The following is a 17,724-nucleotide window of genomic DNA, read 5'->3' as shown; positions in this document are numbered from 1 at the left end:
TGATGCTAAGTGAAATAAACCAGTCACAAAAAGACAAATACTGTATGATTCCACTTAAATGAAGTATCTAGAGTGCTCAGATTCATAGAAAAAGCAGAATGGTGGTTTCCAGGGGCTGGGGGCAGGGGTAAATGGTGAGCTGTGCAATGAGTACAGAATTTTAGTTTTGCAAGATGAGAAAGTTCTGGAGATCAGTAATGTGAATTTATTTAACGCCATTGAACTTTACACTTCAAGATGGCTAAGGTGGTAATTTTATGTTATGCATTTTTTAGCCACATTTTTTAAAAATTGAAAACAAACCAGAGATAAAAGCCTTACCTCTGAAATCAGGTGAGCTAAAGGTGAAGGTAAGATTGGCGGTCAGTTCATTCGTTTAAGGGAGTCGTTCCAACTAGCTGGAGAGTGGCTTCTTAATATTCTTGCAGAGCAGATCTGAGTGGCATCCAGACTCAAATGGGCCGTGCTCAGGCCCAACGCTGGCATGATTCTTGAGTCATTAGGAAGGATTCCTTACTGTGGAGACACCTGTCTTCTGGTCCCTCTGGTTTGGGGAGACTGCAGGTGGGGGAGAACTGGAGGAATAAAGCCACATTGTCCACAGGACATGTGTCCCTAGAACTTCCCAGGAGCAAAGACAATGGTGGAGGGAGACTCAGGGCCAAGCCCGCCAGGGTGACCCACAGGGTGGATAATGTCCCTGGGAAGGCAGGGCACCTTGGGCCTCTTGAGAGGGGAGAGGCAGGAGCAGAGTAGAACTACCAAGAACCAGCCAGACCCTGGGGTGGGGACTGGGTCTTTCGCAGACCCTTCTTCCCTGGAGCTCTCTTCTGCAAAAGTGGCCAACCAGGCTCAGAGTTTTAACTTGCCCTTGGTAGCCTGAGGACACTGTGACTATCGTGGGTCAAAAGTGCCATAAAAACCTGATGGGCGTTTGGAATGAAGGTGTACCCGTGGATGGGGAGAGAGGAGCTATTCCTGTTTGGGGATCCTGATGTCTTCACACACCTGCCTGACCCCCACTCCTGAAGCTCCTTGATCATCATATCATATAAAGGAGGACCTGCAGACCTATGCCGTGGCCAGAGGGGCTGGGCATGGCCCTCGCTTCACTTTCCCACAATGAATTCATCATCCTGGCAGTAAAAGAAAACAAGAGGTGGGGCGCCTGCTAGGCTGGGCTGGGCTGGCAACAGCGAGCCTGTAGCGACTATTCTGGAGGAAACAAAGACCGATGGCCTCAGACAGTGGACATGGACTGCGAACTTGGACTGGGCTGGGCCTCTGCTTTGTCGTTGGAAAGGCTTGGGTCATGCTTCCCTTTCCTCTTGGGAGACATTAAATGGGAGCCTGGGGGGCCAAAGCACCAAGTGGCGCCGTTTCCTTCCTTCAGAGCCAACCTTGCTGGGCGTCTCCGGTCGGATCAGCCCTGGCCCAGGGTCAGCCCGGCGGGGAACGGGTCCCTCCTCTGCCGGCGACCTCAGAGCTCCCGGGCACAGCCCCGAGCACCTGCCCCGCCCACGCCCGCCCCGCGCACCTGCCGGGTCCGCACCTGCCTTTTGCCCGACTGGCCGCGCACCCAGCTGGCCCGCCCCTGCCCGACACGACCGCTGCCCGCCCCTTGCCTTCCTGACCCAGGGGCTCCGCTGGCTGCGGTCGCCTGGGAGCTGCCGCCAGGGCCAGGAGGGGAGCGGCACCTGGAAGATGCGCCCATTGGCTGCTGGTGAGTGCGCCCCCGCCTCGGTGCGAGGGTAGGGGCCGGGAAGGAGGACCCCAGGGGAAGCGTCGCTCCCTGACCCTGCCTGGGACCCGCCACGCTTAGCAAAAGTGGGAGGGCTGGCTCTTGGCGCCGAGGCTGGTCTTAGACCTGGGATCAGGAATGCGGGAAGCGATTCCAGAGGGGGCGAACAGCGGGGGTTTCCAGCAGGGTTCCCCGACCCTGCTTCCCCGCGCTCGCCAGGCCTGTTCCCGCCGCCCCAGCCGGGGTGCATGGGATTGGGGAGGAACCTGGAATGTAACACTGTAACATTTTACTTGGAAAGTAGATTGTAGGGGAACGCAGGCACAGCCCCGCACCCCACCCGGGCTCCCCAGGCTTCTCCTTCCGGGGGAGGGTACGCGCCTGCCCAGACCCCTGACCTCGCACGCCAGGGAGGGGCTGGCCGCTGCCAGTTGGTAAGGCTGTTTTTATTTTTTCCATTTTTCAAACGACTGGATACTGTAGACGATTTGGAAAAATAGGAAAAAGGAAAGGAGAAACCCATTATTTTGACCAGTCATCGCGTTTCTTGCAGTCTGTCTTAGCTGCGCCTCTGTCCTCTGTCACTTTTCCTGTCACAGACCATCTTGGGTCCTGGTGTCCACTGCCCTGGCCTCTGTCACACATACCCTTTCTAATTGGTTTTGCGGGTCTCCTCCTATAATCTGAAGAATATGGATTCCTCCTGGAGCGACGTAGCCTGGCTGTGTAAAATGGAAGGTTCAGAAGTGGGAAGTTCTCTGGGCCTCTTCCGTAGATCACTTCCTGGTCCGGGATCCCAGGTCCTCTGTAGTGAGGGTGTTGGACTAAACCGTCGCCATTCCTGCCAGCACCAGCATTCTGGCGGTAATCACACTCCAGCAAGTTCTAAATGCTCTCTTTTCTGCACCATTCCCAAATGTAGGAAAGCCACATTTTAAGAATTTTGCCTAGTGTAAAATATTCATATTTTCCTTAAAAACTATAAATGACACTGTTTTCCATAACTTGTGTGGATTGTAGGAGAGATGTGTATCTCCTCCCTTAAGGCACCGACTTTCATTATGGCTATTCTGGAAAAGTGTTTTCTCTTATTTCTGTGTTGTGTAATTATTATTTCCCGGTGACTTATAGACAATGCTGAATATGATTACATTGCTTTCCCTCAGCCAGGACTTTTTCACATCCGGACCTCACGATTCACTCTTGAGCTGTGGGGTCCTTTCGTAGGAAGCTTCGAGATGACACCACATTTGTATTTATCCAGGCATATGTGATTGTGGAGAAGCTGCCCAGGGAACTCAGAGATGCCTCACTTTTGATTTTATGAGCTAAAGATCAGGAGACATTCTTGGAGTGGGCCTTGTCCTGGACGCTTCTGTCCAGTGCTGGGTTTGTTCCAGGCAGACGTTCCCAGGAGGGACATTCAGACTGAATGGAAGGAGCAAGTTGAGCTGCCACGATGCCTTCACCTGCAGGGCCTGGTAGTGGGGATCATAATGCCTTGAAATGGGCATTGGCGTGTGGACCATCAAGGCCAGTTACACTGCACTCCTGCTGTGGTGTTTCAGAGTGGCCCTTCCTAGCCCTTCTGCCAAAAAGGCTCAGTGCACAGGACAGTGATGACAGTGGACACTGAGGCCAGCAGAGCCTGGGATCCCAAAGGCAGTGAGTCCCAAAATACGAACCATCCACCCTCAGCTCTCCTGGCCTCTCAAGTACAAAAGTTGTGGGTGTGGCCTTCATGGTGAGGTGATCTGAATACATGTTGGTAAGACAGCAGTGAAAACAGCTTCCCTGTCCTCGTTCAGGTTGAAGGAAATCCCATCAATAGAAGTGGGTCCTGGGGCCTGACATTGCCCTTTTTAAGTGGCCCTTGGATTGGAGGGAGGGAGAAAGCCCTAAAATCCTCTACCTGTAACCCAGTGTCATATCCATTTGGTTTCAGGATTACTTTCTTTCTGGCACCTTTTAAATGTTTATTGTTTACAGACAGGGTCTTGCTCTGTAGCCCAGACTGAAGTGCAATGGTATGATCATAGCTCACTGCAGCCTTGAACTTCTAGGTTCACGCAATCCTCTTGCCTCAGCCTCCTGAGTGGCTGAGAGTACAGGCACATGCCACCATGCCCAGCTAATTTTTTAAAACTTTTTGTAGAGATGGGGTCTTGCTATGTTGCCTAGGCTGGTCTTGAACTCCTGGACTCAAGTTGAACTCCTGGGCTCCTCAGCTTTCCAAAATGCTGAGGTAACAGGTGTGAGCCACTGCACCCAGCTTCTGGCTCTTAAGTGAAGCAGCCAGGACCCTCCTGAGACCCCTGTGGATCTGAGAGTGGGGATTGGCTGGGACACGCGTACATACACCCACACACACGCACACAGAGGCAGACACACTACAGGGGAGTCTCTTAGGAGAAAGTTCACTAGCTTTCCTCCTGTGCTAAGAATGGCCTTTGCTCTAACACTCATCCTGTCTGCTGGGCAGCAAGCACAGTGGAGGAGATTTCCATGAGCCGATGATGACTTTATTACCTTGCAGGGAAAGGCAGGATGGTGGTTTCAAAATCTCAGAAGTGTTCGTGGACTCTGTATACTTCCTCCCCCGCCTCTGAAGCTGCTGGGTCTCCTCCCATCGGGGCAGGCCCACTGGGGCTCCGGGAGTCATCTTAGTGGAGGCCCTGGGCTCCCAAGCTTTCTTCTCCCCAAGTGTCTCCCAGCTTCAGCGCTGCCTCTTCCCTGCTGCCTGGTGTCTGAGCCTCTGTCTTGACAGGCTGCCTCGGCTCCTGCCCATCCTGCTTTCATCCCCAGGACTCAGCTCTGATTGCTGGTGTCCAACCCACAGAGAGGCTGTGTCACAGCTCCCCCAGTGCTGTGTTGGGGCTGAATTGTACCTTCCCCCCCAACCCCCCAACCCCATTTACGTGTTGTAGTCCTAACCCCTGCCCAGTACCTCAGAATGTGACTGGATCTGCAGATAGGGTCGTTAAAGAGCTATTTCAGGTATAGTGAGGTCATCAGGGTGAGCCCTGATCCAATCTGACTGGTGTCCTTATAAGAAGAGGAGATGAGGACACACACAGAGGCCCTGTGAGGACACCGGGAGAAGAAGCCATCCACAAGCCAAGGAGAGAGGCTCAGAGGAACCTTGACCTTGGACTTTCAGCCTCCAGAATCTTGAGAAAATAAATTTCAATTTCATTTTTTTTTTTTTTAAGAGATGATGTCTCACTGTCACCCAGGCTGGAGTGCAATATTGCAATTGTAGCTCACTGCAACCTCTAAGTTCTGGGCTCAGGCAATCCTCCTGCCTTAGCCTCCTGTGTAATTGGGACTACAGGTCTGTGCCACCACACCTGACTATTCTTTTTAAAATTTTTTGTAGACATGAGGTCTCCCTGTGTTGCCCAGCGTGGTCTCAAACTCCTGAATCAAGCCATCCCTCCACCTTGGCCTCCCAACGTGCTGGGATTACAGGCATGAGCCACTGAGCCCAGCCTAAATTTCTATTGTTGAAGCCACCCAGTTTGTGTTAATTTGTTACAGCAGCCTGAGGAAATGATGCTGCCTGCCTGGATTTTGTCTGTCACCTCCTGGCTACTATGTCCTGCCCTCCCTCTGGTGGCTGGGATACTTCCGTGACTTTGTGCTAGACCTGAGCACAGGCTGCTGGTCCAGCTCCTCACCCATCTTCTGATGATGTTCCGATCCCAGTGCTGGTGGCTGGATCTGCCTCCCACCCTGGAGGTGGTTTGGACTCTAGATCATGGCTTTTCCCAGCCAGCTGCATGCTGGACTCCAGATTGTCCCCAGCCTAGAGGTCATTGGATGCACCCCTCACCCAAAGCACAGGTACTCTCTAGTCTTCCTAGGAGTCCTGAAAAGTGTCCCGGAAGAGAGCTCCCTGCCGCACCAGGACCCGCCATGGGCTACCCTTCTTCTTGTGAGGACACTTGGCTTATTTATTCTCCATTTTCTTCTCTGCCATGTCCACCTATTTTTGTTCAGCTGGGGCCCCAGTTACCTCTTCCTTCATGTAGCTGCTTGTTACACATTCAAAAGGTAGATAATCTTCCTTTTCAGCCTTCTCCAAGCTAAACAGCAGCTTGTTGCTGAAGATCTCGGGTGTGGCGTGTTGTCTAGAAGAGCCCTGAACATTGTCTGGTTAGCCAGTTTCCTTCTTCAAATACAACACTTGGATGAAATAGTCCAGCTGCGACCCACATGCACAGGATACAGGGGATAGCCTTTGCCTTTGAACGTGTTCTGCTGCTGTCTTAGCCCACCCTGCACTCTGTTCATCCAACAGAATTTTCTCGAAAATCAGCGACCCATGCGGTGTCACAGGCATGCTGGGTGGCCCTGGAGGGAAGCATCTGTGGTGTCTGTGTGGGCGCTGTGGCTGGGCTGCGTAGGGGAGAGCACCCTCTAGGCAGAGACCACTCTTGGAGAGGAGTGAGCCCGGGAGTGCAGCACCCGCAGGTGGCTGAGCACAACTGTTGGCGCAGCTGCGGGAGAGGGGCCTGCAAGCCTGCACCTGTCTCATTTTGTTTTCTATGTCTGGTTTATCTGCTTTGAGATGACCTTCCAGTCCTAAAAACTGCACTGATCACACTGCCTTGGGCCTCTCCCTAGAGGAAACCACCTATGCTTACTAGTCTAACAATCTTAGCAGCTTGGAAATTCGAAATTTAAAAATGGTGTTGAAATATGCACTTGAAAAAGCAAAACAAAACAAAACCCCAAGGCTAACCAGAAACGTCTTGTTCCATCCCCATGGCTCCCTCTGCTGAAGCGCTAGGCCTCCAAGCAATAACACACGCTGACTTGGCACAGCATAGCCAGTACATGGGCTGGGGACAGCTGCACTGCTGAGAAAGGAAGGACGATCTCTAGATACTGGAAGTCAAGCTGAGGTCCAGAACTGCACCCCGGGTGGAGCCCATTGTCAGGCCCTTCAGACTTGACATTCCCTTCCCTTCCTTTCCTTTTTCCTCCTTTGCTCCTTTCCCCTTCACTTCCTTCCTTCTTTCCTCCCTGTTTCTCTCCCTCCTTCCTTCCTTCTCTTACTTCTTATGACTGTCCCTATTAGCACATACTTAAATGCACTGGGCACATACCCCAGTGCCCATCCTACTCAGGGCCTGTGGTTATCCCTGCATGGGAGCAATCTGAGTAAGCAAACTGCTGAATGAGTTCTGATCTATGCTATATTTAGGGAGCAAACTCTAAAAGCCCTGGCCATGGGTTGCCTATGAAAAGACAGAGAGCCGCCCCCCAGGCCTCCGGTGACCCAGGAGGATATCAATGCCTTCTCCTTGGAAATTGTGCTGCTCACATCAAACAAGAGAAGTAATATATTGTTGCCAATCAACCAGAAAGATATCTCCAGGGACTTTCTCTCAATGGGAACCTTGACTGGCCCAGCAGGCACATCCGTGACGATAGAACAGGTTTGGGGACTTTTTCCCAGTATTGCATGGCCAGGCCTTGATCCAGCAGGAATCTGTTGCATGCTTGCTGGGCGTCAGCTACTATTCCCAGTGCTGGTCATATGGAAATAAACAAAACAGAGCTTTACCCCTGAAGGTTTCAGTGTAATTGCAGGAGCGTGCTCAAATCCAGTTGTGTCTCACAAAGGGAATGAGCCGCTTTTGTTTTTTCAGGTTCACGTTGGGCATGCTGGTTCACAAGGTGCTTGATTAGCTGTTTTGACATTAACGTTCAAGGACGCACTTAAGACCCAAACCAACAGCAAATACAACTTGCCCTTGAAAGCATTCCTGTCTTGTTTGCATTCTCTGATATGGTCTACTTCAAAGACCCTGACACCGCCTCCCACCCTGGGAGCCTCCTCCCAGGAGCGCTGTGCCTATAGCGCAGTCCCCTGACACTGGGCGGGGATGAAAAGCCACAGGGGGGATGGGGAGAGCCAAGGGCCAGGGCTGCCACCAAGTCGTTCACAGCAGCTGCTTGGTGTCCTCTCTGCAGGCCTGCTCAAGGTGGTGTTCCTGGTCTTCGCCTCCTTGTGTGCCTGGTATTTGGGATACCTGCTCGCAGAGCTCATTCCAGATGCACCCCTGTCCAGTGCTGCCTATAGCATCCGCAGCATCGGGGAGAGGCCTGTCCTCAAAGGTGAGTGCCGTGCTTGGGGCAGACGGCTGCCTTCATGGCTTGTGTGCAGAGGAAGGAGTGGTGGTTTCTGTCCCAGCTGGAGGCTGGGGGCCCCTGATGGCTTTATATCAGGAAGGAGGAGGAGAGAAGCATTTTGCAGTTACTCATTTAGGTCCCACGCCATTCCAAGGCACATGCCGCTGCTGACCCTATGTGAGACTAGAACAGCGTGGCTTCTGGTTACCAGCACAAACCTGCAGCCTGACCTTGAACTGTGCTCTTTCCGCCCAGATCTTGGCTTCCTCCCCTGGGAAGCACAGGAGGGTCCAGGTTCTGAGCTCCAGAATCATTTTAAGGTTTCTATCAGACTGAACAGCTGTTGGGAAACCTTCTGTAAAGTCTTGGGAAGCAAGAGCGAGTAACAGAGTAGATGTGAAAGAAAGGTCAGACATTGTATGTTGGTCAACAGATGCCCTCAACCATCAGCTTAGGAAAGGCCCAGCTCTCTGTAGAGCGGCTGCTTTCTGTCCTTCCCCACAATCAAAGTGGGTTTTCTGAGAGCCTGCTGTGTGCTGGGCATGTCCAGGAGCTAAGGAGAGATGGAGGACAAGCACACGAGGTCCCTGCCCCTTTGGCACTGATACCCTAGTGAGGGGAGGTGACAGCTTAACACACGAACAAATGAGATTTGAGAGGATGGGCGGGGGAAGCCTCTGAGAAGGAGGTGACAATTGAGAAGCATCTCAGTGAAGCAAGGGAGTGGGCCATGCTCGGTTCTGAGGGCTGTGTGCCAGTCTGGGAGCATCGTGACTTAGTCCACCCAGATTACTGTAAGAGAATACCATAGACTGGGGGCCTTATAAACAACGCATTTATTTCTGACAGTGTTGGAGGCTGGGAAGTTCAAGATCAAGGTACCTGCAGATTTCGTGTCTGGTGGGGACCTGCATTCTGCTTCGTAGATGGCTCCTTCTGGCAAACGAGGTCTCTGAAGCCCCTTTCATCAGGGCACTACTCCCATTCCTGAAGGCTTCACCTGCCAAAGGCCGCACCTCCTAACACCAGCACACTGGGGATTAGGTTCTGACATGGGAATTTTGGGGGGACACATTCAGTCCATAGCACGAGTTGCAAATTGGGGGCCCAGAGACAGACCTGTCAGAGACAAGATTTGTCTAAAAGCAAAACACATAAAATATGGCCAAATATTTTAAAATCAAGAGATCTCCCATAAAACTCCATGTTACAGCATCTCTTGAAACAGGAGAAGCTCTGATACCCCAGGCCCTCATTCCTGCAAGGCAGGTATATTTAGTAACAGCATCCCTCTCTGGGCCATGGTCTGAGTGCACGTGTTTTAAGGTTCATCCTTTACTTCTAAGAACCTCAGAGTCTACTAGAGAAGAACTTAAAAGCTAAACCATAATGTTAGGAAACTGAACAAAGAAACTTAATGTGCAGCGTATGTTGAACAAAAACATGCATTTGGGGCCTGGCGCAGTGGCTCACACCTGTAATCCCAGCACTTTGGGAGGCCGAGGCGGGTGGATCACCTGAGGTCAAGAGTTCAGACCAGCTTGGCCAATGTGGTGAAACCCTGTCTCTACTAAAAATACAAAAATTAGCTGGGCATGGTTGCAGGTGCCTGTAATCCCAGCTACTCAGGAGGCTGAGGTAGGAGAATCGCTTGAATCTAGTAGGTGGAGGTTGCAGTCAGCCAAGATTGCGCCACTGCACTCCAGCCTGAGTGGCAGACTCCTTCTCAAAAAAAAAAAACAAAAACAAAACAAAACAAAAAACATATATATGCATTTGGAATACAACTCCAATTGGGAAGGGGTGAAATTTCGAAGGATTTATTTAAAAATATGTTGGAAAACTGTGGAACACTCAGATAGTAAACTGTGGCCTTTTCAAAATTTCACTGGAAATACATATGCTGGTATATTTTTAATACAAAAATAAAGTATAAAAAATCAATTTGCACAAACATAAAAAACTGGGTAATGGTAAAATACTTCTGTAAAAACCATTTCTTTTCAGATGAATTACCTTTTATGGCCAAAAAAAGGAGAAAAAATAACTTCATAGGAATTGACTATGACTGGGTGTTTTTATCTGAACCCGGGAGGTGGAGGTTGCAGTGAGCTGAGATGGCACCACTGCACTCCAGCCTGGGTGACAGAACGAGACTGTCTCAAAAAAAAAAAAAGATCTTCTTTGACTTTACTTTCTGCCTCTTCTATTTGTGTGTGAGCTATTCTATTCATGCTCTACCTGTAGAATCTAGGCCAGTTCCCGGTGTTTAATAAATGTTTGTGAATGAGTAAAAGTGAATCTAGTTTAGAGCCCCAGGCTGTACAGGTGAGCTTCAGGGGAGAGCCCTAGAAACAGCACCCTGCTGACTTTGTCTTGCATATACTCAGACCTTAGGGAGGGTCATCATTTTCTCAGAAAGTCTTGTAAAACAGAACTAAACCAAGCACATCAGCTGTGTTCAGTCACCTCCCTAGACTCTCAACCAAGACGAAATGAACTGGCAACTCTTAAATGGCTATAGTTGAGGTAGCCCTGAAGTTCAAGTCAGGAAAACTAACATGTAATGCTAATCTTGCCACTAAGTCTCTGTTAACATCTTGGAGTTGTTCCTCATCTGTCAGTGAGGGTGCATAGCAGATGCCACCTATACCTAAGGCTCTTTCCAGTTCTGAGATGACATCTACCTCCGATGGTGCCATGTCCTCTGAAATATCGCTTTCTTTAGTAAAACCCAGGATTATCCCAGAAACACATTGTGTAGGATTCACTGCAGTGCCCCCTGGCTAAAGGCGTATAGGAGCAATGCTACTCTCATGTGGTGGCAAAGGCTTAAGGCTTACTAAAGGTGACACACTGCTGGGAATGGCCACCAACCCGGGGCAGGGGGAGTTCAGCAACTTTTGACAGTGGATTCCCTTAGCCAAATGCACACCCAGCCATACTACCTTCACTGTACTCAGAGGCACCTAATAAATCATTAGCATTGATTAGCAGAGAAACAAACACTCTTTGATGGCTTCTGGTCTTTGGTTTTTGCAGACTGGACTTTTAATCTCCTATAGAACAATGAGCTAGTTGAAATGGTCAAAATGCCATATGCAAACAGCCACCTTCTTTGTTTGCCTGCTCTATATTGACAGGATCTCATTTCATAACTCAATATTTCTAGTGACTTTGCATTGATCTCCTACCCTCTGGAATAATCTTCCTCATTTATAGGAGTTAAAATGAGATCATAGTTCCTAAATCAGGAAGATTTAGGAAACTGTATTTTTAAAAGACAGATTCCTGGACCCCAGTCTGGGAAATTCAAAGCTCCCTAGGTCCAGGGTGGAAGCCAAGAACCTGTATTTATTTTAATTTGTTTTAAAACTTGGCTTCATACAGAGCCAAATTTGACCGTCCTGGAACTAAACGATCGCTATGGTTTCTTTTTTTTTTTTTTTTTTTTTTGAGATGGAGTCTCGCTCCGTCGCCCAGGCTGGAGTGCAGTGGCGCAATCTCGGCTCACTGCAAGCTCCGCCTCCCAGGTTCACGCCATTCTCCTGCCTCAGCCTCTCCGAGTAGCTGGGACTACAGGCGCCTGCCACCACGCCCGGCTAATTTTTTTGTATTTTTAGTAGAGACGGGGTTGCACCGTGGTCTCGATCTCCTGACCTCGTGATCCACCCACCTCGGCTTCCCAAAGTGCTGGGATTACAAGCGTGAGCCACCGCACCGGGCCTGGTTTCTTTTAAATCTAAGGTTCTTTGTGATTTGTATCTAAATTTCATAAAACCTCCTCTCCACCCTTCCAAGTCCCAATCTACACATTCCTGTGGTTACAGCACATCTGGGGAAAGCCACCAGGAGAGTCTGGATGCAAGGCTGTGCGAGCTCCATAGCTAGGTTCTCATTGCTGTCGCTACTTTCAGAGCTGGGTAAAGCAGCTATTGTATTATAAACCAGGAGCTGCCCATAAGGATGAGGAATCAGGTGGATTTTCCTCAGCAAGAGAATAATTTCTCAGACTGAAACTGATAGCAGAAGGCTGACTGCATCCTAGGGAATGGTGTTGCTGCTGAGGGCTTTCAGTCTGAAACAAACCAGCTTTTCATGAGGCATAAGAAACAGGAGACTAAATAGAACGTCCACCTTTCTCCCTGGCTAGGACACTGGCTTCTACGTAAGCCACATGAACTTTACCTTTTGATTGTTTGGGGGAAGGAATTTCAGGGAAAGCACTGAAGACCTAGATGTGGTTCTCCAGGCAGGTTTGGAAAGAGCTGTTTTCCCAGAAGCTGTGTCCACCCTCCAACCCCACGCTGAGTGAGGAACATGGTCTTCTTTCTTCATGCACGTGGTGACGCTTTGTGCTTCCGGGAAGTGGATGGAGGACTTGGAAAGCTACTGACTCTTTTTTAAAATGACACTTGGGTTCCCTGCCCACTCCCAGGCCCTGTGAGGAAACACAAACGCCCATCTGTATGTCACCCTTAGTCACTAAAGCCACACACTCCCTGGAGGATATGAGGCACATCAAACACCTCCCTTCTGGAAAGCCCTCCTGCAGGTGTCCACACGAAACAGGACTCTCACTTTGCAGAGCGCCAGGGGCTGCAAGTCTGGAAGCTGGGGAGGAGGCCATGCTCCTGGGTGACGGGCTGCCAGGCCCTGGCGTGGGGACCTGCTCGTTCTGCTGCCGATCCCGTAGGAGGAGTCCCTGGGGAGAGCATCCCTATGGAACCCCCACAATGGCCCCGCTGGAGACTCCGGCACCAGCCCTTTGGGTGAGTGTCCTGGGTCCAAGGGTGGGAGTGCTGGGCAGGTCTGTGTAGGCCTGTGCACCCTGAGCCCCAGCCCCTGAGGTAGGAGGAGGAACAGGAGCAAGTTAGGCTAGAACCCAGCCCACTGTTCTCCAGTTAGGGCCCTTTTCACCCAAGCTCCTCCTTTCCCTTCACCTAAGTTTAGCAGCTGCTGCCTCTGCCTTGGGAACCTGTCATGGGATTGAGGCCAGGCCTGGTGCCCTTTGATCATTGCGAAGGCTCCCAGTGCCTATTGGTGCCAGAGCCATGGAAAGTCAGAAAACAAAGAATGAGGATGTCAGGTGGGAGGAAGGCCCGGGTGTCCTGTGGCCCTTCAGCCTCCCAGGGTGCTTTTAAAAGAAATATTTAATGCATCTGAAATAAACTTTACCTGGAAAGCATTTACTGCTAGTTTTAGAATGAAAAATGTATTTTTAGGTCAAAACTATTATTGGATATGTTTGCAGGCACAGCCCTTAGCTAAATCACAAAACACGGATTATTTTATAAATCTTTCCACCATTTCTGGAAAGAAGTACTCCTTGGCTTTGTTATCCTCTCCTCCCTTATTAATTAAAGGTTTAACTTTGAATTTAGGCTTAACTTCTGCTTCCTGTGTTGCTTTTGAGGCTTATTGACCAGAATGTGTGACTTGCACAGGAGCCAGAATCATCCCAAAGGTTAGTAGAGGTTGGAGAAATATGAGGACCAGATATTTATACCAGTTTAGTTGCAAAGAGACGCTGCCTTATTCACCTTGCATTCCCATTTCCATTTGTCTTAAGACATTTTTTAATTTCCTTTTAATTTCTTCTCTGACCCATTGGTTGTTAAGTGTCTACATATTTGTAGATTTCCTGAAATTACTCCTGTGATTAATTTCTAGTTTCATACCCTCATGGTGGGGATCTTCTCTTTGCCTCTTTGTGGTGTCTTCAGACCATTTGCTCACTTGTAATAGTTCAGCTGGCTTTACCACAAAGTAAAACTACCTTTTCTATCTTCCCTTGCTACCTCTTGTGCTAAGCTGCTGCCGTACTGTTGTCCTAATGACCATACCCTCTGGGATGCAGAGGTGGTTTTATCTTTTAGGAACCATCAGGGCCATGGATGTGGCATGCCATCCACCTCTGTGAGTAAGCATACCACACCTGTCAGCATGCACAGTGTGTCTGTATAGAGACACGAGTCCTCTTCATCCTCCAGCTGAGAGGATTCTGTATCCAGTTTACTCCCTGCAGCATCCTGATGATGACAAGAGGACCTGGAAGTGTTTCTGAGACACAATTCATAAGTCTCTGACAGCAGGGCCTGGTTAAATAAACCATAGAGCTGTCGTGCTGAGAACAGCACTGCCCACGGGAAAGCAGACAGGTCTGTGCGCTTGTGAAGGGAACAGGTCACCTACACTAAAGGGGAGCGTGGGCTCCAGGGAGGATTCCTGAGTATTCCCATTCGTGTATTCTCTCTGAATTGAGTACCCATACACAGGGTGTCTGCAAAGTTGGGAACCAGGACACACCTACTTTTAAACTGTTAGTTACATTTTCAAATGCTATATTCAACGTGTTTTCAGGCGAATAACTAAGTAATGAGCATAATTATTAAATTGAAAAAAAGGCACTAAAGACAGAGTGTCCAAAAATGTAGAAACACTGGAAAAAATAGTCCATTTATAGCACGTTTTCATATGAGCAATTAGACACTTGCTTTAAATTTAGGTATCTGGAGATTGAAGAAAAAATTAAGTTAATTATTTGAAAAAAAAAAAAAAAACATTAAGTTAATTATTTGAAAAGTTTCACCACTTTGTCCAGGCTGGTCTCAAACTCCTGACCTCAGGAGATCCATCCGCCTTGGCCTCCCAAAGTGCTGGAATTACAGGCATGAGCAATCGTGCCTGGCTGAGAATTTTTAAAAAGGGAAGAGAAACTGTAGGTTATTTGAGTGTTAACTGCTAAGAAGAATAAAATAAAACAGGGAGTGGGGCTGGGTGGTACTGGGGGGAGCTGGAGTGTTCAGATGAGACGGAGCAGGCAAGGAGGAAGGTCTGAAGGAGGGGAGCCAGCCTGCAGGGTTGGTGTGAGCACTCCCGGGAGAGCTCTGTGTTTTCACCTACTGGGGACGGAGGACTGTGGTCATCAAAAAAACCCAGACCACGTCCAGCTCGGCCCTGGCAGCTTGCTCTGATGTCACAGCACCTCTGTGTGCCCAGTTTTCTCCAGCAGGCCCTTCCAGCACCAGTGCTGTTTGCCCTGGTCGTGATAGCTTTTATCTTTAATTAATTCATTGACAGCATGTGTTGATATACGTATACGTTGTGGAATGGCCGAATCAAGCCACTTAACATGCATCACCTCACATATTTAGCATTTTTATGTGATGAAAACACTTAAAATCTACTCTCATGGTGATTTTCGTGTATACAATACAGTAGTTCCCCCCACTTATCTGTGGTTTTGCTTTCTGTGACTTCACTTACCCTTGGCCATTCACAGTCCAAATATACTAAATGGAAAACTCCCGAAAAAAGCAATTTATATGTTTTAAATTGTGTGTCATTTTGATTAGTGTGATGTAATCTCACACCTTCTCACCTTGTCCTGCCTCATCCCACGGGGGACCTGAATCGTCCCTTTGTCTAGCATCTCCGTGCTGTACACACTCCCTGCCTATTAGTCACTTAGGAGCCAGCCTGGTCATCAGATTGACTGTCACAGTATCTGTGTTCAAGTCACCTTTATTTTACTGAATAATGGCTCCACAGAGCAAGAGTAGAGGTGCTGTCAACTTGGATACGCCAAAGAGAAGCCGGAAAGTGCTTTCTTTCTTTCTTCCTTTTTTTTTTTTTTGAGATGAAGTCATGCTCTGTCATCCAAACTGGAGTGCAGTCACACCATCTTGACTCACTGCAACCTCTGCCTCCTGGGTTCAAGTGATTCTCCTGCCTCAGCCTCCCAAGTAGCTGGGATTACAGGTGCTCACCACCATACCTGGCTAATTTTTGTATTTTTAGCAGAGACGAGGTTTTGCCATGTTGGCCAGGCTGGTCTCGAACTCCTGACCTCAGGTGATCTGCCCACCTCAGCCTCCCAAAGTGCTGGGATTACAGGCATGAGCCACCACGCCCAGCTGGAAAGTGCTTTCTTTAAGTGAAAAGGTGAAAGCTCTCAATTTCATAAGGAAAGAAAAAAATCATTTGCTGAATTTGCTAAGAACTTCAGTAAATACAGTAAGATATTTTGAGAGAGACCACATTCACATAACTTTATTAGAGTTAGTTGTTAATCTCTTACTCCAACTAATTTATAAATTAAACTATATTGTTAATTGTTGTTAATCTCTTACTCTGCCTAATTTGTAAATTAAACTATCATAGGCATGTCTGTATAGGAAAAAAAAAAAAAAAAACATAATACAGGTAAAGCATCCCAAATCTGAAAACACACAACCTGAAATGCTTCAAAATCCAAAACTTTTTGAGCAGCAACATGACACTCCAAGGAAATATTCATTGGAGCATTTTGGATTTTGGATTTTCAGATTGGGGATGTTCAACTGGTAAGTATAATGCAAACATTCCAAGATCCAAAACAATTTGAAACATTGCTGATCCAAAACAATTTGAAACATTGCTGGTCCCAAGCATTTTGGATAAGATATACCCAACTGGTATCTATAGGGTTCTGTACTATTTGTGGCTTTATGCATCCACTCGGCATCTTGGAATGTACCCCTTGTGAATAACAGGAGGACCACTATATATTGTTATTAACTGTAGTCACCATGATGTGCAAGAGATCTCTTGAACTTATTCCTCCTGTGTAGCTGAAACTTTGTACATTTTAACCAACATCTTCCCAAACCCCTGAACCTCTGGCCACTGGTAAGTACCATTCTCCTCTCACCATCCTACCCTCTGCTTCTATGAGTTCAATTTGTTTAGATTCCGCATGTGGGTGAGAACACGTGGTAGTTGTCTTTCTGTGGGTGTGTTATTTCTCTTAGCATAATGTCCTCCATGTTCATCTACATTGTCACAAATGGCAGGATTTCCTTCTCTTTTAGGCTGAATAGTATTCTATTGTACACTCTGTTGTACCACATTTTCCTTATTCATTCATTCATCGATGGGCACATAGGTTGATTCCGTATTTGGCTATCGTGAATAATGCTGCAGTGAACCTGGGAGTGCAGATCTCTCTTTGACATACTGATTTCATATCCTTTGGATATATGCTCAGATGTGAGATTGCTTTATCATATATTCTACTTTTAATTATTTGAGGAATTTCCATACTGTTTTTCCATAATGGTTATACTAATCTACATTCCATCAATAGCATATAGGGTTTTCTTTGCTCCACATCTGCACCAACACTCATTATCTTTCCTGTTATTAGTAATAGCTGTTCTAACAGGTGTGAGCTGATATCTCATCATGCGTTTGCATTGCCCTGATTATTAGTAATATTGAACATGTTTTCATATATGTTTTAGTTATTTGTATGTCTTCTTTGGAAAAATCTTTATTCAAGTTCTTTATCCATTTTTCAATCAGGTTTTTTATTTTCTTGTTATTGGTTGTTTGGGTTCCTTGTATGTTTTGGATATTAATCACTTATCAGATTTACACTTTGCAAATATTTTCTCCCATTTTGTAGGTTGTCTCTTCACGCCATTGATTGTTTCCTTTGCTGTGCAGAAGCTTTTTGGTTTGATGTAATTCCCTTTGCCTATTTTTGTTGTGTTGCCTGTGCTTTTAGGGCATATTCCCCAAATCATTGCCCAAACCAACATCATGGAGCTTTTCCCTTATATTTTATCTAGTAACTTCATAGTTTCAGGTTTTATGGTTAAGTCATTAATTTATTTTGCGTTGACTTTTTATGTGGTGTGAGGTAAGGATCTAATTTCATTCTTCTGCATATGGATATCCAGTTTTCCCAATACCATTTATTGAAGAGACTGTCCTTTCTCCATCAACTTGAGTTGATATTATGATGTTAACTGTGAGCTTTTCATATGTGGTCTTTATTGTGTTAAGGAACA

The 17,724-nt window shown here is 47.7% G+C and overlaps 1 protein-coding gene across 5 annotated transcripts in view; it reads left to right on the top strand.

Annotated features, from left to right (window-relative positions):
• Nucleotides 1-17,724, top strand: part of FAM3B (FAM3 metabolism regulating signaling molecule B) — a 55,684-nt gene that overhangs the window by 10,646 nt on the left and 27,314 nt on the right. Inside the window, exons 1-2 of one of the 5 annotated variants that reach the window (XM_055279756.2) lie at nt 1,626-1,723; nt 7,727-7,870. The exons of 1 other annotated variant lie outside the window; for it this stretch is intronic. In XM_055279756.2, the coding sequence (XP_055135731.2) occupies nt 1,705-1,723; nt 7,727-7,870 (163 nt within the window). In that variant the 5' untranslated portion in view covers nt 1,626-1,704. Of the gene's footprint in view, nt 1-1,625; nt 1,724-7,726; nt 7,871-13,269; nt 13,353-17,724 lie in introns of those variants that run through there. 3 more of the 5 variants (XM_055279757.2, XM_055279754.2, XM_055279758.2) reach the window with 3 other exon arrangements.

This window comes from Symphalangus syndactylus, chromosome 5, assembly GCF_028878055.3.
Source record: "Symphalangus syndactylus isolate Jambi chromosome 5, NHGRI_mSymSyn1-v2.1_pri, whole genome shotgun sequence".
NCBI lineage: Eukaryota > Metazoa > Chordata > Mammalia > Primates > Hylobatidae > Symphalangus > Symphalangus syndactylus.
The sequence above is the reverse complement of the archived record's forward strand: the minus strand, read 5'-3'. Positions and strand labels throughout refer to the sequence as shown.